A 26,499-nucleotide genomic window follows, 5' to 3' on the forward strand; every position below is an offset into this window, starting at 1 on the left:
ACGTGATGAAGAACCATATATATATATATAAAAATATATAATATAATATAATATAATATAATATAATATATATATATATATATATATATATATATATATATATATAAAAAATACATGTCCTGCGGATTGCCTTATGCTCCAGTAATCAGCACGCATCTTGCAGTTATCATTTCGTCTTTAGCATACTGGAGGCTTCTATATTCTCTGTCTAGTTACAAGGCATCTTATCTTCTTTTGGACAGCAATCTTCTTTTCGACAGCAGAGTAGGTTCAAAAGAAGATTCCTTAAAGGTACTGACAAGCTTCTCTCAACATTTCAGAGGCACACTGGGCAAGAATATAATTAAGAGAACCCAAACACTTTTGAATTTAATCAGCCTGTATGGTGTGGCAGTACCACATTAATGAAGATCACATTTTTTTTTAAGATTAGATGCATCGTGGCTCTAGCAAGAGGCCTGGATTTTACCTGCAAGTCTTGTTCACTTGTAGAGCCAAGCTGTAGCTTCATGCATAGGAACAAAAGTATCTGAGCCACAATAAGGCTTAATTCTTTCATACCTACTTTCAAAAGGCTATTTTTTGATTCAGTGAGTGACTTAAGATCTAAAACAAATGGTAGCAGCCAACTTGATAAAATATATCCATTAAGTTCATGTAATTAACTATGGAAAGAGAAGAAAAAATGTTTAAAAGGGTAAAAACTTTGAGAACAATATCCCTGTAATCTCAACAAATATGGCAAAAAGATGCTTTTCAAGACATGAGACCACTCAACAGAATTGAGAAGCAACAGGAAAGCTTCTGACTTTGCCTGTAGGCAGGAAACAGCCTGGTACTGCTGGCCAGTCTCCCATAGTAAGATGTGCAAGGAACAGTTATTTAAGGGATAAAAAAAATACATCACAGTTTTGCAAACAAAAATCCCAGCTGCCAAATGACAGAAAATATCTGGCTGAAAAATTTAAAACATTTTTAGGTTTTCTTTGCTGCATGAAGTAGAATTGGTGTCCTTTTTGTTTACCTTTACCCAGCTTCACAAAGATGTTCTTATCTACAGCAACCAATTACATTTCTTTAAGTAAAACAAGTTGTAGCTCACACTACCTTTTCTTTGTCCTTTTGAAGTTGCTTTTCCAATTTTTTAGTCTTGCTTTTAGCATGTTTTAATTTTTCCCTTACTTTAACATCCTGCAAGTCCAACTCCGTAAATTTTGCTTTATTTTCCTCCACAAACGCTGTAATTTTTTTGAGTTTCCTAGAAGGGAAAGAAGAAAGAATTATCTACTCTGTATCTTAAAAAAAGTAATTTCAATAGAGCTTGGCTTGGTGAGCACACAGGATTTAAAGCAATACTAAGTCAGTTTTTCCGAAAAACAGTATCTAACATTTACTATGTTCACAGTGTTTTCCCCAGGTAAATGTTGTTTAATCAGCAAAGATCAACTAGTAAAAGCAATATTAAACACATTTTCAGGAACTTTATCTTTTTCTACAATAATATTTGTGATTCACGTCTCTCAAATTACTATGGTCTCAGAGGATGAGAAGGTTCATACTGTAGTCAGATTGAAGAATAGTACCCAGATAAATCAATTGTAGGGAAATTCAATTCAAAGGTTAGAGTTTCATATGGAAATCAGAGAAAAATACCTACCATTCATGTACCTAAGCATTATAGGTATGTATATAAAAAACTGAAACAAAATTCCAGTTATTTTTCTGTACAGTTAGCATGAAAAAAGAAGTATGTACTTCTATGTCCATAAAAAAACAGATATTTTCCTGTTGTTAACTGTGGATATTACACAGATTTCTCTAAGAGAAGCAAAGTGTCGGACCAAATCAATCCAACTAAAATATCAAAGTTTATTTCTGTGTAAAATACCACTTGATACATGCCAGAAAATCTTTATGTATCCTATAAGTGACTCAAGGGTCCCACAAGGATCATTGAGTCCAACTCTTGGGAGAATCTGATTTTTTTCTGAAAATCCTGGTAATTCTAACACCATATATACGCAGAACATATAAAACACAGTACTCCTAGCTTATGAATCCATACCTAAAATACTTACTTGTCAAGTTCTTTTACAGCTTTATTCTTGGCTTTCATTTCATCTGCAAGTTTGCTGCTCTTCTCATTAATATCTTTTGTTTCTTCCTGTGTTTTTTCTTTCTGCATTTCCAAATCATTTATTCGTTTCTGTAGGTCATAGCTAGGAAAAAAAAAGTATTACAAAAACATCATTTTTAGATAAAATCAACATTCTTAATGAATATATATTTCCAACAATCTGACGGATAATAAAATGATTGTCAAATATTATATCCTAATATCCATTAACATTGCCAATTTAATTCAAAACTATATTGACATTTCAGATAAAAATAATCTTTAAATTATCTACTTTCTCATTTTAAGTATAAAGCTGTAAGAGGTTAATCTGCCAAACTAGCGTTGCTTGTAAGAAGCTGGCAAGCAGGTTTTCTTCTGTTTTTAAGTTTTTAATGAAAATGATCTATCATTATTTGAGAATTAACTTTGTCACTTGAAGCTAAAAATCACTAGTCTCATACCATTCGACTAACTTTGAATAGCTGATATGTCTGTCAAGAAAAACGAAAAATTTCTTATTACAGATATGGACGCAGAGTTTAACTCCACCACTACCACATTAAAGCCAGATCTAAACTTCAGAAAAGTACTTACATATAGTATTGACAGATTTTATTCTTTTCTTTAAACATTTTATTTTCCAAAGAAAGAAATTCAATGGCTTTATTCTTGTCCGCTTCTAAAGCATCCTTTTCTTTTTCCACCATTTTAATTCTATTTAACTAGAAAAAACAGACAGTTAAAGCTGATTTTAATGCTAGGAGACAGAAGAACAAACCGTGAGAAAAATAAGCTCCAGACCCTTTATAACACACAGATAACACCTCTGGAGAGATGCCGTCCCACAAGTAACTCTGCAAGTCTATTTATTACTGTAAACCTTCTGAAATAAGAGATCACTATTTCCTGAGCAGAGACTGAGCAGAGACTGTATTTTAGGGCAATTCAAACAGTAATTTAAAACTAAAAAGGAATCCTACAGATGCTAGGAACAGCTCAGGCAAACCAAGGAAAAGTAGGTGAGCAATAAAAAGGAGTTACACAGACAGTCTGTACCTATTTTCACTAGCCCCTTTCAAGTTAAATCCCGTGACTACGTCTTTTGTTTTCCTTTCCAGCTTAAAAGAAAAAAATCTACAACATATTAGGATTTACCAAGGATACATGAAGTGAAGTAAAAATGAACTTTTATATTTTACTACTTTTAGAACTAAATGCGCAAGTAGGATGCTATGAAAGCAATTTCTGCAACAGATCTGTGCAGCTCAAGTCACGACTAATTTTCTGTAAGTTTCCTCATGCAGTTGGGTGTGCATCACGGTGGCAGTGCTATGTTTCCCTCCTACTTCTCCTACTTGCTGTTTTGCAATACGACTCAGGCAGGGCTATATCTGTATGTATTCAGCTAGCGCCAACCTGTTTTGCTATTCAGTCACTGAGCAGAAGCATTTAACACATGCAGATGTGATCAGAGATGTTCAGCAGGTAAAATCTTGTGTTCCAACTCATGCAAACCTTTGGGAATCAGAAGCCAACGGCTTTGTAAGCGTTTAAAGAAAGGCAACTGACATTGACTGCCCACTTTTATTAGTGACAGAAATATTAAATGCAATAAAGAGTTAAGTTTCACGGTACTTCTACTGTTGTAAAGAGTGCCAAATCTTTACCCAACAAGTCTTTATGTTAACTTCTTCTCTAAAAGATCTAATAATGAAACACTGCAGGTTTATATCTTCAACTTATAATTCAAACCAAACTTTATGAGACTCACCTTTTCTCCTCTCTGTTCATTTAAAACCTCTACTCTGCGACACAGAGTTTGGATAGGTTCTTTCAGTCGTGCAGACCCTATCAAGTCTTCCAAGTATTCGAGCATGCCTTCGTCATGTTCAGTCTGGCCTTTCGGTTTCATCATTGAAATCTGTTCAACTTCCCCCTTGGAAAAGAAAAGTTTAATATTTTCTTAACTCTTTTTCCTGGAGGAAAGAGTTAGCATTCTGAAAACACACAAACGCCTTTGGAACGCACGTATACGGCCGCATCCTAACATTATGAGAGAAGAACAAAATAGTCAGAACTGACTGATCATAGTCGCAACACGTGGGAAAGATCAAAATGAACAGACTTCCTCCAAGCAGTGCATGATGATGTGCGTGAAAAACAGCATCTCTTTTGAAGCCCACAGTCAGGTCTAAATTTTGCTTCATTGCTCTAAATATTCAAAATGTTTTCCCCCAACCTAAAAAAAGAAGAAGAGAATAAAGCATGCCCTCTAGGTCATGTAGCACCCAATAGTCGTTAATCAGGATTGAAGTCCACGAAAGTTCCCTTTAGAAAACACCTGTAATTCATATAACTGAGACTTGATGGTTAGAAAAAAACACTTTAGGTATTAGACTTCGTTTATTTCATTTTCCTCTATATACAGCATTAGCTTTACATTATTAAGCTGAACACTAACAGCAATTTGATTTTTACAAAATAAGATTTAACAAAGATTAAACTGAGACAATGATGGCTTATTTTACTGATGTTAGCATTAGCTAATTAAAAAAAAATCTGCTGTATTTTATGCTTAGGACAGAGCAGCATGAAATCTTCAAAGTACGGATTATATTTTGTAAATAGCCTGCCATATATCAGAAGGTAAAGACATGAATATGAATATATGTATATTAAAGTCATGTCTAAAGCAAGAATAGATGTGACAGAAGCTGCAAAAGTTAAATAAAGAGAAGACCAAGTACAAACTACTCACTACTCAAAAATTTGGAGAGCTAGGCATACAAGACACCTTCTTTGTTAAACAGATACACAATATTGCAGGATTGTATCGGCCTTTGTGACATGTACTTAAACCCATGATATAACAAGTTCTAATATGATTTTGTTTTAGAACTGTTAAGATTTAAAAACAAGATTTATATTCTAGCATCCAATCTATGTACGTAAAAAAGGCCTGTAAGTCAACGTCCACAGACTGAAAACGCACTCGAGAATTTAGTTGTCACTGTTTGCTGCTTGAGCTGAAGCCAAGTCTCTACAAAGTATGGATAAGGACGAAATTCTCAAGAACACACAGAAGATGGAGTGATTAACAAGACTGCTGGAAAACCAGAAGGGACTGCTTTGACAGAAGTCGACAACGGCTAGGATTTCTAGGCCAGCATGATGAATCAGAGCTGTAAGCAGCTAAGAGAGCTGAGGACGGGGTACTCCTGGACATTGACTAACGAATGCACTAGATTTTTTTTGCCAGAGTAACTTTGTTCCACTTACTCAGTGCACAATGACACCTAGCGGCCCTGTTTTTCTTCCAACCAGTAAATACCATTTGGCTGAGTAGAAGGGAAAAAGTGAAGTTTTGCAAATTTTAAAAATGAGAACTAGTAATTCCTTACACATAAGAAATTCCCATGTTAAACTAAAACACAGAAGCCAAAGTGTTATTTTTTTAATTTATTTTAAAATTCTAGAAGTTAAATGCACCTAAGCTATTATTTTTTGATAATTACTGTTTATAAGAAGAGTGAATAGGTTTGCCAAGACACAAAAATCTCACTTTTTACTTCTTATGGGTATTAAAAAGGCAAGCAATTAGTTTCCTAATAATTGCAGCTGCATTATGTACAACTCCAACTACATTTGTTTCCTTCCAACATAAGTATGATTTCTCTACCAAAACCACGTGTCAGTGCCATGTTGCTCATGGATAGGGCACTCATTGTAACCTCCCAGATTTCTGCAGAATTGTCACATAAATCTCCATACTGTTTCTTCCTGCATTGTAATTGATTCCTCTGTTTACATCCAAGAAAAAATTGTCACTGAAAATCCATCTTCCATGTTATACACCCTCAAGGTAGGTGCTGCAGTTTGACTTTGCACTTGCTTTCCTCTTCTATTCCCCCCTCCTCTCTTTTTAAACTGGGCACAAACCACAAAATGATGCTGGATTTAACACAAGCAGAGCAATTGTATTTTACTCTAAGTGGACAAGCATGGAACATAAAGCAACATTTTTTCATAACATGGCTTTTAATAAGTATAATTAACCCTCTTTAAATCATGAATATCTAAGAAAGATAACGTAGTTGTGAGGGTTCTCCACAGCTCACTAAATATAACTGAATACAGTACAACATGCTTAATGATATAGCACATTAGTAATGAAGCTTAACCCTACTGTATCTGAGTCTAATCTCATAAATTAAGAAATCAGAGTTTTGGTGGTCTACATGGTGAATAAATACATCACCACATAACGAGGAATACAACCTTACCCGTGTGTAAAGTTTAGGAAATCGATACAACAAAGTTTTGAGAAGTTGAAGTGAATTGGGTACTGGTGAGAAGATGATAAACACAAACTGAACTTGTTGGGCTGAGTAGTGCCAATTTTATATGCAACTCCTCTGCCTTAAAAAAGGCAACAAGTTTAGAATTACATAGCGTTCAGATCTTATGTAAAGACATGCAGATAGTACTAGGTACTTACATTTTTAAATTCTTTTCTTATGAAGGGTAAAAGTGAAAACAATTGGACTACTTATATGATAACTGAACCCTAAGACTATGAAGTATTATTTAATATTTAAATTACTCACCAGGTTTTCTGTTAAGAAATCAGTTTAGGCTATCCCTATAGTTAGCACGCTAAGAAATCAAAAGGTATCCAGTTATTAGCATTGATAAAGGAGACTGAAAAAGTTGTACCTGATCTTCTTGCAAGTAGTCATGACAATGAGCAACAGAAGAAAATGTTTTGCAGCTTTGCATTCTGTTAAAACTTGATACAGTCAATTTAACTGTTCTCTAATTTTTTAAACACTTGATCCACTATTATCTGCACTGTATCAAAAATATATCGCCGTTCATTTATCTAGTAGAAGATCTTTCAAAACACGGACAGCATTTCTGAAAGTGAAACTAAGAAGACAGCAGGCAGACATTTGTTGAAAAGCACGCCCAAGCGTGTTTTCATAATGTAGCTGTCACACCTACACTTGAGAAGTCGCAAAACTGACCACCAGGAAATCACATTACCTATTTGCCTCAGCCACCTTCCTCTCGCTTGCAGGCATGAATTCACTAGGGGAGAGGGAGCAATGTGCAAAAAAAGTTAATCCTCTATTTGAGGAGACAATCAAAATGGATGTTAACATTAAGAAATTGGTGACGCTGACAAACAGCTAACAGAGGACAAAACATCCTTTTTTATATGAAATATAGAATGAAACATTTATACACATGAAATACATATATACAAGTATGTATGAAAAGTATGAAAACCCACCAAATATCCGATTAACATTTTGAGAAGGCTGCACATTCGGTGCAAAATTTCTAAATGGAAGTACAAACTAAATTTCTCAGTTTCTGCATTGTGACAGACTGAAATTATTGGGATGCTGGCACACTACTAGTGACAGAAGTGGTCAACTCAGACACTGCCTAATAAACATAAAGAACAGTTTCCATAGAACGTCTCAGATTAGTTATCAGAAAACAGTTATTGGTGCATTTTGATGGAGAACACAAGTCAATCAGTGTAAAAAATTTCTGACAGCTGTGGCAAACAATCAGAAAACTCATGTGACAGATGGCTACCAAATTATATATATTTTAAAAAGCAAGAACCTTTCTCACTTGAAAGCCATTTCCTCTAGTCAAAATCACACGGAGTAACTTCAAGGAATTTTGAAATAGAAGATTCTGCCTTCCCTTGCACAGCTGAATTATTTCACTGCCACGATGTTTAAGATACTTTCTAAGTGCAAATTTCTATTGTAATATTACAGAGAAAAAACTTTAAGGCAAGTAAACTGTAAAAGCCTTCAAAAACCAACATAAGAGTTTCAAATGAACCATTTGAAACCAACGCCTCGGGTAAGGACACTGAGGGGGTCAGCAAAGGGTGGAGAAGCTCCAGTAAATACCCTAGACAGGAGAGCCTGGACTTGCTCTGCCTGTCAAGTTCAAGCCCACGAGGACACGGTGGGTGGGTACCCATAAAGATGTCTGCTGAACTGCCAGAAGAGGTGCCAAAATCACTGTGATCTATCGCTATTTAGTTATCAGGCTGCCAAGTCAGCGGTCTGTCTATTTTGAGTTCTGTGCATTTCAGCAGAAGTTAAACTTGCATCCTTTGAGTGATTGGGGAACGCTATACATTCACTGTAAGATATCTACTATAGGCTGAATCCATTAATTTTCAGTTTTCACACTGCATGCACTCTTCTGTATGCATGTTAGACTAAAATTCTCATCAGGGCAAGCACATCTCAGATAGTACAGGCAGCCTGCTTAAGAAGTCACTCTGCTGCTGTATGTACCTTTCTAAAACCAATTTGTGCAGGGCAAGAATTTCACCTGCCACGTAGCCCTCAAAAGGTGGGACAATAAAATGCCTAAACTCTCCATCACCTAATTTCTTAGAACTACTACCTCTGTTTTCTCTAAAATCATACATTCAGTTCTTAAAACAACTAATTCCGCAGAGCAGAAAGCTTTAAATCAGCTTACCCAGAGTTTATCCAAATAAAAATTTGAATTTTAAGCAAAGTCAAACTGCTCCGACCCATTCATTAAGCTGCCTTTCTTCAACTCTTATCACCAGTCCTGAAATCAGAGTTTTTTCACTTTTGCAGATAACTCCTAGCTTGTTGATTTTGGCAGACAGTAGCATCATGTTCCTGCAACCTCCCTTTAGACTGAGAGTAGAGCCTGTGAATTGAAACTCTAGTCCTAAAGCTACTAAGTCTGACCAGTGGCTGTAACGTACTAATCCTAATACTGACGTTATCCAGCTCCAAATGGTGATAAATTGAAGAGGTTGTTATTTTGCACTGTGTACAGACAGAAGTAGTTCCATCTGTCGTAATGCTGGGATTAAGGAGGTTCAGAATAAAGCTCTCAGATTCCCCTTTGAAATTGTGGTATGAAACTAGTAAGTCTTTTAATTTGAAAGATTGCTGAAAGCAGTCTTAAAACTTCTCATGAAGGATGAAACAATACCTTTCTTTGTTGTGAAAATTTATCTGCGTTATGACTAGTGGTTTCTGGAGAGCCTACAGAGAAAGATGCCTGCTTACCAATTACTGCCTCCTCATCCATGAAAAGTTGTGAAAAATAACTTTTAAAGGCAGTGTCTTGCAACACAAAGTTTTGTCAACTAAACCGTTAATGCAGCATGCATGACATCTACTTTGCTAAGACATCCACTGAAGAATTATAGCAGGAAATAGGTAAAAATATTTTTTCCAGGATCTGGGGTTGTCATTTTCTTATGCCATAGTCTGAAGCTGTGAAACAAAGTGCTGAATAACTTAAGATAAATTAGCATGGTCCTATACAATCTAACAAATTAGACTAACATCTGGGTGTTAAAACCCACACATCAACACTTCAGAAGCATGGTGAAGCATGGACAAAATAAAACATGTTTTGGAATATTTTGTAGTTTGCCATCCAGTAGACAAACGTGAACAGAATTCTGGGTTGAGTACTGGGCAGTTCTGTGGTTGTTTTCTTTTGAGAAGTTTCTGGGACAGGGTCTTTTTTTGTTTGTTTGCTTTACACTAGTGTAGTGTAACTACTACAGTTACAGTAGTGTAACACTTAACTGAATTGAAATTTATATTCAGCCATACTCATTAGAAAGTTTTAGAGAAAATACTACCTCCAGGATGCAATACTTTATGTTGGAAAAACCTCTCATGTTTTGATACATCACTGAGACCAAGCGAGGCACTATCTTAGAGAGCAGGACATTCTATTTGCCTCATTTTTGCACTTGAACTGTTCAAGTAGAACACAGAAGAAGGCTCTTGAATCCTTTATGGAACTTTAACATGCTTTGTATATTGAAGCCAGGCTTAAAAAAGAAAAAAAAAATCACATATTTCCATGATACGAGTAAGTTAGATAAATTCTTTATACAGCTTTTCTTTTTGTTTATATTTTCCCCACCTTTGAGGCACCGGGCAGCAGCAAAGCCACCTTCTTCAAACTGTACAAAAGATGACCACTGCAAATAGGGAGCACCTCCTGTAACAGCCTAGGTATTTTTCCTCCCATACTAAGTTCCCTGAAGTTTCAGCAGTCAGATTTAACTCCCTAAACCTGGGTGTCCAATCTACCTAGCTGTGGTGCTGCATCAATAAACGGGACAGCTGTTTCAGAATTATCTTGCTATCACTGTTTGGAGTAAAGAAAAATAAAATAAACCTAGCTACTGTGGTCTGTCCAATTGCTAACTCCTGCCTTGTGACCAAAGTGCTAAAATATTTAAAGACTGAAATCTATTGACTAGTGTTATGTTCAAAACAGGTAATTTTGTTTCACAAAATTTTAAATATGACAACTGTGGCTATAGCCAGTGGTAGTTTTAAGGCAATCACTTTTTTAACGTTCAGAACAACATTGTATTGGTTTCACTGTAATAGTGGCACATCCTTGATAAGGTACTAGCTTTTAAGGCTCCTTAAAAGACCCACAAAAATGAAGTTTTGTTAGTGAGCCCAAAATCTTGGAGTGATGAGTATCTGTAGACTACACCGTAATCCAGAATCTAACACCTGTTGCAGCACAATTATAATAATCTTGCAACTTCTTCAATACTATCAGTAGGTATATTTAATTTGGTTATTAAACTAACTGATTAAGTGAATTACAGTTTGCAACTTTCTGGTAATAACCAATTCTGCTTCATTTATCCCACTGACTTAAGTGATGCAGAAATCTAGACAGTAGTCAAGACCATTATTGCATTTACCTTTGTCAAGCAACAAAAGATTAATGGTCCTGTGATGCTTGTGACAGTGTATTATATATGCATGCGTAAGATTCAAGGTAAGCACATTGAATTTTAGAGGAAAATGGTTTAAACAAGTATATTTGTTCCCCCCCCCAAAAAAGGGCTATTCAAGTCAGGAGGAAAATTCATACCACATTAAGCTTAGAAACAATAGAATTGTCTTTATTATGCAACAGGTAGTCAACAGAACTTGTCCCTTAAGCACCAAACTGAAGCAAATAGTGGACTTGTAGCCTGCACATCCAGAATGCTGAGAAAATAGTACTTGCAGTTACAACAACCAACTCTCATTCAAAGTTTTGTAGTGGATTATAGCAGCAGTAGTCTGAATCTGTCATTGTTTCTCCTACTGAAGAAAAGCATGTGATCAATGTCATAACTTGATTTCCCTTCTTAACTTTTTAACGTGGAATGCTAGACAGAAGCGATCTGGCAAAAGACAAAGTTCTCTTAAAATAATATTAAAGCTTAGAATTTTGAATCTTACTTCACAGAACACAGGTTATTTCCGTTTCTCCCTTAAAACATTTCTCCCAGGCAAGGGGAATGTGGACAAGAGATTTTCTAAGTATTTCATCAGTGAGCTACAAGAGTTGAAAATTCAGCACGTGCAACTTCTTAGCATCACCAGCATAACGAACAGCAATGGCTCATGCAGCCAGCGGAACAAAACCAGTAACATCAGGGATTTGCTTGAAGGAGAAGCCACATTAGAACATCTAGAATGTTTACTATAAGAGCCATATTTCTACAAAGACTACTTACAGTATATTCCAGTTACTGTTTTTCCATCCTTTGTCTTCTATTCTAACCCACTTAACACTGACATCAGAAGTAGGACTAACACTAACTGCTGCTACTAGGGTGTGGGCTCTTCTGTTGTGCAGCTCCAGTTCTACAGGATTAATTGACAACTCAGAACTACTGCAGTCAGGAACAAAATTAGATGAAAAGCAGTAATGAGTATCAACTTGTATCACTTGGTAAGTGCTAGCTTGGAAGTTGATTAATTCTCAGTTTCTCTGACACAGGCTGTCTCACGAAGTTCTTTCCAGTGTATTTTATGCAGTTCCTTGATAACAAAGGTGCCCTGATTGCACTTTTATCTTACGTAATATGAGCCACTAAGTTGCAATGCGAGATGAGTCTTCCCATTTCCCTGTATGCTACTTGCACTGTTTTCAACCCCTTTCCCGTTTTTTATGTTTTACTCGCATGACAGTGCTCACACAACTTTATTTTTCACTTTATCAAAATGACATATCTCACTTTTTAAGCAAGAATACGGTATGAAGTGTCAAAAACCAAGTGCTAAATTTGCGTACCTCAAGTCTTCCACAGTGGTCATTTCAATTTGACTCAACTTTGACAGTGTGCCCATACTCCACTCTCCATGTAAAGTTTTGACTATGAATTCTAGTCCTACGCAACACTGAGCCTTTGAAATGACGTACATAGATAACTAATTTCTGCAAGCTTATTCTTCTCCTGGAAATTTGTAGCACAGTTCCTCTTGTAAGCCACAACACTTTCTTCCAATTCTGTGTTATTGCTGCTGTTACTTAATGCTTGAAGTCATCTCTCATTACTGTCCTTCAATTTTACCAGATGACAAATAAGCAGAAGACTACGTATCAAATATTCAACTTTGTTTTCTGCCATCCAAGGAAAGTGTTATGAACTAGGTGGGAAATCAAGGAAGGGAAAGAAGTAATAAAGTACACAAATCTACAATGCCACTACTGTCCAAAGATGGAGGAAAAACTTAGAATTAGCCTGTTATACAGCGTTCAGTTGTCTGCACGAAAGTACTATTCTGCATTCTGGAAATAATTTAAAAGTAGCCTTTGTCAAGCTGTTTGCACGTCCGTCTAATTTTAGAAGCTTTCTTAAGGACATTGTTGTATTCAATACAAGAATACAAATTGAGTGCAAGTCTAGAGTCACTTTGGAATCTAAGTCAGCTATTGCAAATTCAGCGTACAGTGTTTGACTGTTTTAAGATTATTGGTACATTCTAACTAAACTACCTAACTGATCACTCAATAACACCAAGAAAGCGCATTTTCGCGTCCTCTTTCCATTTTTCCCTATTTTTCCAAAAAAAAGTTTAATAAACATTGGTTACAGTGTTCATTCGGAATTTGCAAAATAAAAATCATGTAAACTAGCAACAAGTTTTCTGATACCAAGAGAATTCATTTTGAAATTGCAAGTATAGAAGTATCAGCGTATCTTGTACTGCTCTGTATTCACATCAGGACAAAGCTTAATATTTAAGCAGTGAAATTACTTCTGTACTCTATGCATCAAGTGTGAAGCTTCTATTTTTACATAACATCTTATTCAAAAATACCTGTTTTCATTTGATTATCATACTTGTTTTAATTCTCCCTACCACTTCAGCTGAACTGTCCTTGACCTCTCCAGAACAAACTTCTCTTCACCACCAACTTTGGCAGCATAGATGTCCATTTATAATCCCAGTAGAGCTTTTCAGCTTGTGCTTGCCTTAGATGCTTTAGCTCAAGTGTTGGTGTGCCTCATTAGGAAAGCAGACCTCAACAATTGGGAACTTCTGGCTTATCTCAAGACGAAAAGAAAATCTGCTCCCCCTCATTTCCTCTCAAATACACTGGAAGAGCGACTCCTACGTTATTTCCACAAAGCAGCAGGTGAAAAACTTGACTAAACTTCCTTTCTGGCAACACAAACTTGCCATAGGATAAGACTTATTAGTACATTAAAAACGCTGTTCCAATCAGTTAAAAAAAAGCATATAAAAATCACTGTAGCTGTTTATACTTGCTTAAGATTACATGGGAGTATTTTAATTGTCTATCAAAAACATGTGACACTAATTAGTAAAGAATTACTTAAAACATTTCAGTTTGAAAGAGATAAAGGTCTAAAGTAAATTGATTTCAATTCATAGAAGTCCTTTATTTAGCACGAAAGCAATTCAAAATCTTGCAATATTTACTATTTCCACAATATTCATCTGCAAAGCCGCTCCGTAGGCGTTGGTTATGAAAATCCACTTTCTTTTTAAAAAGTTTATATTAACTGTACTTCTCTTACCTTGAAATATATCAAAAGCCCATTTCAGCAGGTGTTAACAGTTACTGTCCACAGCTTGTTTTACTCCCCAGACGTGCCTACCCCACGGATGTCCTTAACTGACATTCCTTCAAGTTCTCCCTAGTTATTTAATAATTCTGGAGAGACAAGCCAGCCATGATAAAGAGGCTGAGATTTCTGTCTGGCCTCAAGATTAACCTGCTGGAGGAGTCACTATTGAGCAACAGCAAACACACTTACCTTCTGAGCTTTGCCCAACCCGGTTAGTGCACAGAACCCACAGTTTTCTGCACACTGATGTTCCAAGCATTCAAGAAAAGCTAAAAGACTTATGATTTTGTTTGTTATTCTTTAGAGATATACAAGTTACTGAAGCTGGGGTATTAAGTGTGGAAGAGAGAAAAAATAGCAGCTAGATGATAGATATTACCGCAGTGCTCAGCATACTTTCAAAAAAAAGTGACAAGAAGCATTTTTTTTCTGTTGCAGTTTCAGACTGTGGCAAGCTCATTAATGGTGCACTGAACAGTTTTCTGTTCCCAAAGTGCTAAACAGCATACAGCAATTTATTAAAAAAATATAAGATATGCAAGCGTTGGAACCTAAAGATCACAAGCAACAAATTTCTGTTAAATGTTGGCAACATCTCATTGTAACCAAAAATATACATAGATTTTTAAATAAGATTTTTCTAATTAGCTAGTTCAGGCACAGAACTTATAATATTTATAGAACTGCTCAATTAGTGTTATATATTCTGTTTTTTACACAGGTGTTTTTTGCAATGTTACTCAGAAGTCATCAGTTTGATTTTAATATTTTCAGTACAACATCAAAAGTACCCATATCCTGCCTTACCCAACATTTAAAATAAATAAATAAAATAATAAAAAAGATCTGGCCTAAGCTTTCAAACTTTATCCTAAAAAGCACCAAAATCTGCTATGTCAGAGAAAGACTGTAAAATGGGGGTGGGTAAAGAAACAAACAAAAAAAAGAGAGTCTTCTGGAACACATATTTGCTATTGAGTAATGCTAAAAATGCTAGCAGGACACTAATAAAGTAACTAGAAGTGTTTGTTACTATTTGTATAACCTGTTCTTTAACAACTTTTCCTTTAGTATTACTGAATACTCTGTAACAGATTGAAAATAGCATTTGACAACTGCTTAACTAACATTTTTTCCCAAAACCTCTATTAAAAGTGAAATATTTTAATTACACCCTATTGACAGTCAGAAATCAAAGAGATGTGATTTATTTTAATGGGAAATTTTTCTGACTTGATATTGAACTAAACCAGGCCATTCTAACTGAACTATAACATGAGAGAAGCAAAAGCATAATAGAACTGTCACTTATTCTTCAAACTTAATTTGAAAAACATTAGGGAAAAATGGGCAATGCTTGTCACAGTAGTATGTAGCCTTAGCTTTCTGACATGGTGTCATTTACTTCTAATTATAATTTTCAGTGTTTGGGTTTTCAAGTTCTGCTGTCATTATGTGGCAAACACCGCCGCATTTCCCAAATGGAAAGTACTCAACTCTGTATGGCCCAATCCACAGACTTCACTTAAAAACAAAAATGACACAAACTTACATGAAAAGAAAAAGGCCCTTGCCTCAGTGACACTAAGAAACAAAAAATATCTATGGGGATTCCTCTGCAGTTCATTGTAACACATTATCCACAAAGTTCAGTGGAATGAAAAACATGGTTGGAACCATCTCTTGATGTCTTAATATTGATTATACTTCCCCTGATTTTCCATTATACACATGAAAAACATGAAACTCAAGCTTTTAGGAGTAGATATGTTCCTCCCATTGGTAAATTCCTGGGAAATGATTGTGGGAGAAGAAAAATCAAATTAGGTAAAAAAAATACATTTAAAAAGAAAAGCTGTTTAGCAAAACTCCCTCTAAAATGCTTCCTTCCCCTCCCAATAGAGGAAGGGCATGCTCTCCAACAACAAGCTTTAGATACTTCTGCACCATAATTTCTACCAAAGTTTAATCTTTCACTGCAGTCTCTCCCTGTTAGAAATTTTCCTGTGATGATAATTCTGAAGAACAGCTATAGAGAGAAAAAAGTGTATACTACCAGTTGTTTGGTTGGAGGTACTTCTCCCTCCAAGTTAAAACAGAAAATAGGAGTAAGGTGTTGGATGGAATAATTAATTGGCATGGAGACTTCACAACAGACATATCCTCTTTTTGTGGGTGTAACTGTAAAAAAGGACGGCACAAGAAGACTTGAGGAAGTGAAGCAAAGAGAACTTTTTTTTTTTTGATAGAGGGGAACTGGAAGCTCCTTTGACAAAAACAGGCCTAAAATAATCTCTATTGAAAATTTCAGATCTTGGGAGGCTTCCGCTGTTCATTAATTTTCTAGGCCATGATCCTTCAGAGTAGATTTGGGACTTAGTAGTGAAATAATTACAGGTAATTGCACATATATTTACTCAGTTGACTATTTAAAAATTTCCATGAAGTATTATAACCCAATTTTAAGTAGTTCTTTAGCACTAGCAAAATTCTAGATTATTTAAGCACAAGAAAAATTACTGCGTTTCTCTTCAGCCTGTCTTTTAAACAGCAAACATATGCCAGCGAACCTTATAATGTTAAACCCAAATGCAAATATAAGTTATGTTGATAAATTCTATTATTTTTACAGTATGTGTTGTAAACTGTAGTTTTTAAAACATATCTTGAATTGGCTATAAAGCTGCTCTTCTTTGAGTACCCTGGAGTTGGTAAATAAATGTAAATAAAAAGTACACTTCATGTGCTTTTTTCTTGTAGTCGATTTTTTAAGCAATTAATTTTTATATACATGCTTCCACAGTAAAACCATGCCTATAATATAAGAACTGTACGTAACTTAACAGTAGAATCATTAAGATTTAAGTTCATATTGATGCACTTTTATCTAAAGTATAGACAAGTTGCTGAATCTCTGCCACGCTTAAGCAGCACAATAATATTGGGGTTTAAGGTTTATTTTACTACACCAATATTTACGTGCTGCTAGGGCGGAACAAGTATGACAACTCTTCTATTCATCCACATGTCAGGAACACAAATTCATTAACAGAAAAATTTATGTTAGCATCTTCAACTGGTTCTCTTCCTTAAATTTCTAAAGCAGCAAATAATGATTCGCATCTTTATTAGAGCATGCAAACCATGATGTGCTGCTAGAGTACTTTAAGGCCTCAAATATAAGACTCAAATCCTAAACGGTATTTTGGTAACTGTAACCGGAAATACAGTTTTGCTTAAAATTGTTTTTATTCATGCACCAACCTGTAAAATCAAGAATCTGTTATGGTCCAGATCAATTCCATGACTTCGAAGAAGAATACCAACATCTTTGAATGTTGACTTCTTTCCATTAATGTGATAGACAGAAGAATTATCTCTATAGGCAGTTCTAGATACACAAAAATTGCTGTTAGGAATGACTTCATAATCATCTCCTTCCTGTTTTGAGGAAAAACAATGCCAAAAGAACAATTAGTATATCACAGGTTTACCTCATATTTCACAATTAAGCACAGAAATTTTATCATGTTAAGGCTTAGGCTTACTGCACTCTGGGGTCCAATAGAAGTGGGAACTGCCTTAAAGATATATACCTCAAAAAAATATCTTGAGAACTGGACAAAAATACCCCAAATTGTTTAAACAGCATGGCCCTCATATTATGCCTTTCCCATCTCCAACAGAAGCTATTGCTTTGAAAATACGTAAATTATTCTCTTTACCACTGCTTCACATCACAAAAGAAACAGCCTACTTCAACTCTAAAGTGCCTTTGATATTCTGCCCTTTTAATTTTAGTTTAGGAAGTCTTGAATGACTTGCCACCGTCTACATTTAAGCTCTTTTATAGTGCTAGGAAAAGAAGTTACTCTTAGCTGAGGAGCTCTAAAGAGAAACTGTAGAAGACAAAAAAGCAAAACATTAGAGATGTGATAAATATGATATCATCAGCTTCAAAAGAACTTACCTAAAAAGCAGCAGCTACAGTAAAGCTGGTACTATACTTTTAAAAAGTTCAAATTGTTGCATGCTTCTTGTATAGACTAAAATCGCCCTGCCACTTTCCCAGATTAAGCCCCAAGAGCATAATGAAATTTGTATATAATGCATTCAGAAGTTTTTAACATCATAAATTTAGCTTCTAGATGTTAACAAAGTCAAGTCAAAAATAAGAATAAATAATTATTGAATCTGGCTCTTACAGACAGAAGCAAAAGATGTGTAAATGTAGATCAAGTCAAAGAAAAATTCTGTTTTAAAACAGTTCCTTTAAAGACTGTATATATTGTCATCTTATTGCCACAAGTTTTGAAACTTCAATGTACATTTCCCACTATATTGACTAACCTCAAACTCAAGATGATACTTCAGCCAGACTAAGTGTCCACAAAAATTAAATTAAAATCAAGTAAAATAAATTGTTTGCACTGTAACTGCAACAGACAATTGTCAACAAAATTGTACAGAAGTTTTTAACCAATTTGTGAAGTGGCAAACAAAATAAATATTTTTTAAATTGTCAACACTTTCTATTTCATTCAAACAAAATATCAGGTTCAGAAGTGTTTACTCATAGGGTGTGAAGTGTAGAATTTTTTTTACGAAAAATCTATTTTAAAATTGCAGGCACGTTTATAGTATATGAAGTGTAAATAAGAGTTTCAGATTAATTTTACATTTTCTAAATTTTCTAAAATACTTTCAATTGGTTTGAAAAGTTTTGCTTAAAAGGGTTTTATCTCTTAATCTATATGCTTATAATATAAGCTTAAGAATATGCAACATGTCCAAATGTAGACTTAAAAATTTTTAGAGGTGTTGTTAATTTCAGAAAAAAGCTTTATTTACTTGAGGTAAAAGAAATGACAACTCTAAAACGATTTCTTAAAATGACTATCACATATTTCTAAGTAGCTTTAAAATGAACATGTTCCAGATATTAGTGTTGCAGAAAAAAAAAAGAGAAGAGCTCCTATTAATATTTTAAGAAGTGCACTACTCGATAGAGGATTTTTAAGCTAATTCTAAACTTTGAATTGATGTTTTACATCCCAATGGTAAACTAATTATGCTATGAAGTTTTCCCCAGCTCAGACTAATCAATTATTAAAGCCGTCAAATCCTTAAAGAAAATAAGTCTCCCTTGCTCTGAATAGAGGAATACATACCTTGTCAACGATCTTTTGGAAGTGGACTTCCACAGAACAACTCTGGATGTCCATATGCTCATCAGAACTATGGATCAGCACAGAGAGTTTTTTGGATCTGATTTTTTGTGCTCGATACCCAAACACAAAAAGCATTGCATCAATGATATTGGATTTTCCACTGCCATTTGGCCCAATAATACATGAAAAACGCTGCATAGTAAAAGAAAAAAAAGTGACAGTCAAAGGGAAATAGATCCTGGCCAGTGTAACATCATCTACTTCATTTGTGAATAGTTTAAAACAACTATTTCTAGTGAAGAAAACTGCAGATTATTTGATAGCTTAATCTTCACTGCCAAAGGTAGAGCAGTACAATTTATTTAAGAAAAAAAACACCTCAACTCAGCTCAGCTTTCTAAATTTTAACTTGTTAACTCAAAACGATACTGCACTTAGCAAGCATGTTCGCAAGGAAAGTTTCATGATTAGCCACGTAAGTCTCTTGTGGGCACTAAAAAATATTCTCATTCTTCAGACTTACCCCTAAAAATTCCCCAGTAAACGAAATAAAGAGAAAAGTGTGCTTTTTTAAGGTTTACTGACAAATTAAAATTGTACATTATCAGAAAGTTGCACTTAACTGTTTTCTCTTCTGTCCAACAACTAAAATAGAGAATATCACCCTAGAAGCAATTCTAAAACCTAAATATTCTTCAGTTTTTCTGAGGTAAGGTTATGTGAAAATACAGGAAGGAATACCAGCACAGTGAAGTCTTACCTTCATTTAGGAAATGATTAAGGTAAAAGAAAGATACCTTATGAAAAGGTCCCAAAGTTTGCTCCCCTGCATAGGATTTGAAGTTGTGGTTTACAATATGAGTTATCATGAGACGAGGAGCACCAGGTTCATTGGTCATTGCTGGAGGTGGGGGAGGAGGGATGCTACCCAAAATCTCTTCTAAACTTCGATTTTCAAGCACCTCATCTGAGACTGCTAAAAACCATCCAAAATAAGCAGAAAGAAAATTAAGACTATAAGCTCTCAATGACTAGACACCTTGTAAAGTGTTCAATTCGATAAGCAAACATCGTTTCCATATTAACCAGACCTGTACATTTGAGTGCAATTATTAAAATAAGCTAAGTGGTATTAAAATCCTCCTTCCAATGAACTGAATCTTTAAAAAGAGGTACTTAAGATGTCCCATCGATTCACTAGTGGGTTTGTTCTTTCATTATGTAATTCTTATTCTAACACACTTTAATAGGCACTCTGTAATTACAGTTGCTACAACCGTCACAATAAGCCTACAAATCTGAAACAGGCAAAGTCTTTCTAATTAATAAGTGCAAAGCCACATTTCAAGCGTGCTCGCAAGTCACTCTGCAAGATTTGGGGATCGCTGCACAATGCTCTGAAAGCTGTAATGACAGCACAACTACTCTGCAAAGACAGGAAGTTTGTTACGAAAACAAACTGGCCCCCTGGATATCTGCTAGTTGTAAGCAAAGCAGCTTTTCAACAGTTACTAGCAACTTTTTCTTCAAATAGACAGCAGTTTTTGCCACCAATTTCAACATATCAATCCATTTGTCAAATACCTTTGCTTTAATAACTGCCTATCTGGCTACCGAAAAAGACACACGCTGCTGTTTTTCCAGACATTTTCAACAAAAACCTCAAGGAACACAAGAAAACACACTGGTTCATGAAAAAGAAAGTCAAATCATTTTAAGAGTTAAGTAAATAAACTTGACATTTATTCCATTCCAAGAAAACCCATACCATTGGCTGCATATAAATTTGAAAAATCCTGCTGTTGTATCATAATCTTAAGTACAATGTTATAGAACAGGAATACGAAATAGGCTTTATTAGGAGAAAACCTACAAAATTGCTTTTGCACTTGTACTGTGTCACTGGTCCAAACACTTTAACTCTTTGCAAACCCTCTTTACCACTTTAAAAGCAGTTTAAACTTGCCAGGAGTCAAGGCTTTCAATATTCCTTTCTAGACGAGAAAGGAGTGAATCCCCATCTGGCATAATCAGTAAATTCAACTGAGCATTGTTGCTAAACATGCACTATCGTCTAGTTTACATGCCATCGGAACCACAAAATTCAGACCTACCTTGTGGTCGTACTTCACCAAGCTGTCTGCCTCCTTGTTTTTCCACTTCCATGTCACTGGCGGAATCCTCTAAAGGCTTCCTGCCCTTCTGATGGGCTGCTGTGGATGTTTTGGTGCTCTTGCTTGCCATGGTTATCTGTTGGCTGCTCCCCTCCAACTCCAAGCAATCAAACTACTGAAGGGATCTACCTCCTTTTCTGACATAAACAAGAAAACCCTGTGATCTACGCGTTGAACTACAATCCCCTAAGGAATATACCTATGTGTTAATCCAGATGTTTGACTATCGTGGAAACTAAAGACTAGATGTATTTTGAAGGCAAAAATCCAAATTCGAAACGAAAACAAAGGCTGAGCCTCGCAAACATATCATCCATCACCCCAAAAAACAACGGACCCACCCTAATCTGCAGAAACAGTACGAATCTACCTACTGAAAACTCACACGGCCATGTTCAGTGGAGTTAGCACGCTCAGAGAAAGCAACCGTGATGCTGGGGGCCAAAGAGTTAAAGACGCATTTGCAAAACAAACTGAAAAGCCATATGTCTCCCCTCTCCTGGAAGCGCTCTTCACATACACCTTTCAGACCTGACACCCGCTTTACTTTCAACACTCCATGCTGGCTGTATGCGTGTACACAAACAAAAAGAGCCGTGTAATTATAGCAAACGCTTGGCTCTTAAGCGGTTTAAATCAATACGCTCGTTTCACGAGATATAACAGCCTCTACTGCTAGCATTCAGCATTTAACAGAGAAAGCAAGACGAAATACCTTCATCTAGTTCTGATGTTCACGTTATCTGATCAAGAAGGAAGCGGTACGAAAGTCCATCAGCTGGCACTTAAGCACAGCTCCCCAAAAAAAGTAGAAATAGAAAACAACCGATGCGAAGAAAGACGGCCGCGGGAGCGAAACTCTCCCCAAAGAGTTTAAATCGCAGCAAGTGGCGAAGTTACTTTGCAGAAAAAAACAGACATGAGAAAGTTTACTTCTCACAAGATAAAAAACTGACGTGGTTAGAAAGTCATCTTACAATTGGTGCCAATCATTTGACGTTTTCAGACCTACCCCCAGCCCACACTCTCATGAGAGCCCTTCATTTGGGACAATGGGGGAGGGGGGGAAACGAGCGAGAGATCTCATTTTAAGGCAATTTGAGTCAGTGCCCCGGTTCAGAAGTGTTCCGCAATGGCTGTCTCAGACAATTAGAGCTCTCAGAGCACCAGATTTACTTATTTTTTTCCTCAAAAAACCGTTCCGCTCAAGCGGAATGGCGCAATACGGACCCATCTACCTTATCGGCCCCTTCCAAGCCGCACAGCCTTCACCAGGAGGGACCAGCCCGATCCCTCACCTCAGCCTTCAAACCGCGATGAAGCGGCCGCCGGCTCCCTCACGAACTTCCCAAGCCCGTGCCCAGTCCCCCCCCCCCACCTCAGGCCAGCCCCGAGGTGCGGGTTAAAAGCATCTCTCGGCGACCCCCTGCCCCGGGCAGAGCGAGAAGGAGCCGGGCAGAGAGGCTCCCTCACGGCTCCGAGGCCGAGAGCCGGTGTCAGCGAGCAGCTCGGAGCCTTTAAAGCCGCCCCTCGCCCTGAGGGACGCGGCTGCAGCCCCGCCGCGGGCTTTTCAAGCGGCTTAGCCCTCGGGCTCGGGGCACGGAGGAGCAGCGGAGCTGGCTGCGGGAAGGTCCCCGCTTTATAAGCGGATCAAAGCCCGGCCTCCGCACCCCGGGGCTCGGCACCCCGCTCCCCCCGCCGGTCCCTAGGGCGCAGGGGGAGCGCTGCCTCCCCTACCCCCGGGGCTGCGGACAGCCCGCTGCCACCTCTCCCCCCAAAACCCCTCACGCAGCGGGGCCGGGCACCGAGCCCCTCGCAGCCAGGGGGGCTCCGCCGCCCCTCAGGGCTTTGAGGGCAGCGCCCGCCGCCCCCGCTCCCGGCCGCTCTCCTCACCGCCTCAGCGACCCCCGCCGCTCGCCTTCCTCAGGGACGCCTCCTCCTCAGGAAGCTCCCCGCGTCCCCCTGCCCCGGGGACCGGCCGCCGGCTCCCCGTCCGGGGCGGCTCGGAGCGGCAGCGGGGCTGCGGGCCGGGCTGGCCGCGGCGGCTCGGCGGCTGCCACACTCGAAAATGGCGCCCAAACGGCGAACTCGAACCGAAATTCGTTAGAAAGGCGCGGGGCACGCTGGGAGGGGCGGGGGCCGGCCCGCCGCGCGTTTGAAAGGAGGGAAAAAAAAAAAAGGAAAAAAAAAAAAAAAAAAAAAAGCCCCGCCGGGCGCCATCTTGGCGCCTCACCGCGCTCGGGGCCGTTTTTAGGGTGTTTTTTTTATTTTATTTTATTTTATTTTTTTACGGCTTTTTAACGAGGGAGGTTGAGGCGCGATAGGCGGTGGTTGAGGCGCCTCAGCCGCTCCCCGTGCAAAGGGGCCGGGGGGGGTCGGTCGGGTTTTGGAAGTAGGTCAGTGGGCGGCGCCTGGGCGTGCGGCGGGACGGCTGGGCCGAGCGGACGGGGCTTTTACGAGTACAATATAATAATAATTAATTAAAAAAAAAAAAGTGATAATAATAAAAATGGAGTGGGGTTTTCAGTCGGCGCTAATGAACGGGCGGCGCGGGGGGCCGCGTCACCTGGTCTGTCACGGCCCGCCCGGGCCCGTGAGGTGGCGGGGGGGCGGGAGGGAGGGAAGAGGAGGAGGAGGAGGGAGGAAGGAGGAGGAGGAGGAGGAGGAGGAGGAGGAGGAGGAAGGCGAAGTCTCGCGGGAAGTCGCTATAGAGACGGGGGGGCCGCGGACACGCCGCCTGTGCCGGGAGGCAGGCGGGAGCCGCCGGGGGCCGCCTCAGGCCGGCCGCTGAGGGAGCGGCCGCGGCTGTCTCCGCTCTGCTCCCCCCGTCCCGGCGCAGGTAAAGGCGGCCGGGCAGGGGGCGGCGGTGTGAGGGGGGGGCTGCGAGCTGGGACCCGCGGGGGTGCGGGGAGAGCCGCGGGCAGGCGGCCGGCTGGGGACCGGTGGTCCCCCGGCTCCATGGGGGTGCTTGGCGGGAGGGAGCGGCCGCTGGGGAGCGAGCTGGGCACCGGCCTCGGCCCTGTCCCTGAGGGAAAAGGGGGGGCCGCGTCCCTCTGCCTCCCTCTGTCCTCTGGGCCCTCCCTGAGCCCTCACTTCTCGTCCAGCAGCTCCGGAGGGAGAGCAGCTGAGGGGAGGAGAGCGCAGGATGGGAATTGCGACGAGGAGGCACGGGGCTGAGGTGGTTTTTTAAAAAAGGGCAACAGTTTGAGGCCGGGAGAAGCTGAGCCGAGCTCATGTAGAGCAACTTGCTGCCTGCAGTTGGTGCCCAGCCGCCTCCTTATTGCCGTATCTTTTTTAAAAGCTTGTAGGAAATGCTTTCAGCTGATGCGCTAGCAGTTAGGCTCCGCTGAGTTCCTGCCCTGAATGCATGCACGAAGGGTGTAGGGTGAGAGGAGTCGCCGCTGTCCGAGCTGTCCTGTGCCCCTCACACCTCCCCTGGCGCTGACAGGTGCAGCCGCACGGCCGCGGAGCGCTCTGCGAGTATCTCGGGCGAGGGGAAGCGTTCGTGCCGTTCAGGTGCACGTAAGGAGTGTTTCGAACTGGCCTTTTCAAAAATCACGATAATTATTTCATTCCTTGAAAGTAAATTAACAGAATTAATGTGAATTCATGACGACACATGACAATTTGTTTGGGGTGTCCCTGCGGTGGAAGCTGGCCATACCAGCACGTCTCCTGAAACTCTGAAGTGAGAAATAAGAAGTTAAAAACTACCAAGAAGCAGCTGAAAGGGTGGGGTTAAGTGTGGAAAACATTGCAGCGTAGGCTGAACAGGTATATGGCCCCGCTGAGCAAAGGCTTTACTACTATATGGAAGTCAGGGACTTGATTAAAAGTTGGAAGTTGAGCACAAACTTAGGCCCCTTCTAAACGCCTGCATGGTGAGTTTTTTGGTTTGCCACGCAGTTTTTGGTTAAGGCATGAGAACGAAATTAGACATTCAAATATGAGAGAGAGAATTATTTAAAAATTACATCGATTGACACACGCAATAGTTAAGTAGGGTTGAAAATTAAGTTATTTTATCCTTTGGGCATACTTCTAATGTTTCTTAAGTTCTGCGTAGTACCTGTTTGACACGTGGTCGTTTTTATGATGGAAAAAATTCCAGGAGTTCAGAAGGTCGCGTTGTGTGTCATTGTGCTCTCCTGGAGCATACCGTTTGCCCCAAACCTCTCGCACTCACTTCTTTCCATTCTGAAGGGAGAATGCGTTTTAACCCGGATCAGTGCCTCCATCCTGTCCAGGCACAGACTCGCAAGGCTTTTGCTGTTAAAAGAGGGAAGGGGATGGGACTGCGGGACCTCTTTGAACTGGTTATGGAATTACTGCGTTGCAGTGAAGTATCATGAACATTACAAATAGCGGTGGGTGACAGAGTAAGATATTGTATAATTTGGTCACAGCAGGATTGTTTTCATAACATAGTTTTTCTCATAGTGCTGTCACTAAGCACGAAGCTTCTTGAAAAGTTTGTGATTCCAGGTTTTCCCTTGCTACTGTCATGGCTATATGTCTGCACAAGGCAACGTCGGTGTTTCAGCTTACAACATTCCAGCAAAATGCTCCTACCATGAGTTGTTCTTTAAATTGCCCAGTGTTTATACTCAGCAATCACGTTAAGTATGCAGTTGGGTACTGTACAAACAGAATTCCCTTAAAGCTCAGGTTCATTTTGGTGCTTATTTTGGCACAGTGCTAATGCAATACTGGTCATTCAGAACTTTGTCTTGCTGTTGGTATCTTCCTTTTTAGTTTTGGCTACTTATATATGTTTGCTTTGTTTTATTACAGTTATAATATTCCTACGTACCGTTTTTAATGATACATCTGAACAACTGAAATGAGACTGAAGACTTCACTTTTAAAGGAACCAAAGCATATCCTTTGTCTCAGAATAAACCACAGAAAAACATATCATTTTTGTTTAGTTTCTTTTCTAGAAAGGATTTTATTTATCTTAAACCTTGTAGTAAAATATTTGTAAATTGCAGGTGGCTTTTTTTTAATCTCACCATCTAGTACAGTCTTTAAGGGCAGTGTTTTAAGAGATGTGGAACATTCTTCAGAAGCTGTCAATGTTTT

General features: G+C 38.7%; 2 protein-coding genes across 7 annotated transcripts in view; one reads left to right on the top strand and one right to left on the bottom strand.

Moving 5' to 3' along the window:
* The window catches only part of SMC4 (structural maintenance of chromosomes 4), a 36,827-nt gene extending 13,307 nt beyond the window's left edge, over window positions 1-23,520 (bottom strand). The window contains exons 1-10 of one of the 6 annotated variants that reach the window (XM_083847953.1): window positions 23,308-23,519; window positions 22,130-22,313; window positions 21,355-21,546; window positions 20,038-20,216; window positions 19,241-19,432; window positions 17,334-17,510; window positions 3,891-4,055; window positions 2,714-2,841; window positions 2,079-2,219; window positions 1,108-1,258 (exon numbers count right to left, since the gene is read on the bottom strand). In XM_083847953.1, the coding sequence (XP_083704079.1) occupies window positions 1,108-1,258; window positions 2,079-2,219; window positions 2,714-2,841; window positions 3,891-4,055; window positions 17,334-17,510; window positions 19,241-19,432; window positions 20,038-20,216; window positions 21,355-21,484 (1,263 nt within the window). In that variant the 5' untranslated portion in view covers window positions 21,485-21,546; window positions 22,130-22,313; window positions 23,308-23,519. Of the gene's footprint in view, window positions 1-1,107; window positions 1,259-2,078; window positions 2,220-2,713; window positions 2,842-3,890; window positions 4,056-17,333; window positions 17,511-19,240; window positions 19,433-20,037; window positions 20,217-21,354; window positions 21,552-22,129; window positions 22,314-23,307 lie in introns of all 6 variants that reach the window. The other 5 variants (XM_083847952.1, XM_083847955.1, XM_083847954.1 and 2 more) reach the window with 5 other exon arrangements.
* Window positions 23,521-24,093: 573 nt separating this feature from the next.
* The window catches only part of IFT80 (intraflagellar transport 80), a 47,271-nt gene continuing 44,865 nt past the window's right edge, over window positions 24,094-26,499 (top strand). Inside the window, exons 1-2 of the mRNA XM_083847956.1 lie at window positions 24,094-24,253; window positions 26,209-26,293. Coding sequence (XP_083704082.1) covers window positions 26,258-26,293 — 36 coding nt within the window. The 5' untranslated portion in view covers window positions 24,094-24,253; window positions 26,209-26,257. The remainder of the gene's footprint in view (window positions 24,254-26,208; window positions 26,294-26,499) is intronic.

This window comes from Anser anser (assembly GCF_964211835.1).
Source record: "Anser anser genome assembly, chromosome: 9".
NCBI lineage: Eukaryota > Metazoa > Chordata > Aves > Anseriformes > Anatidae > Anser > Anser anser.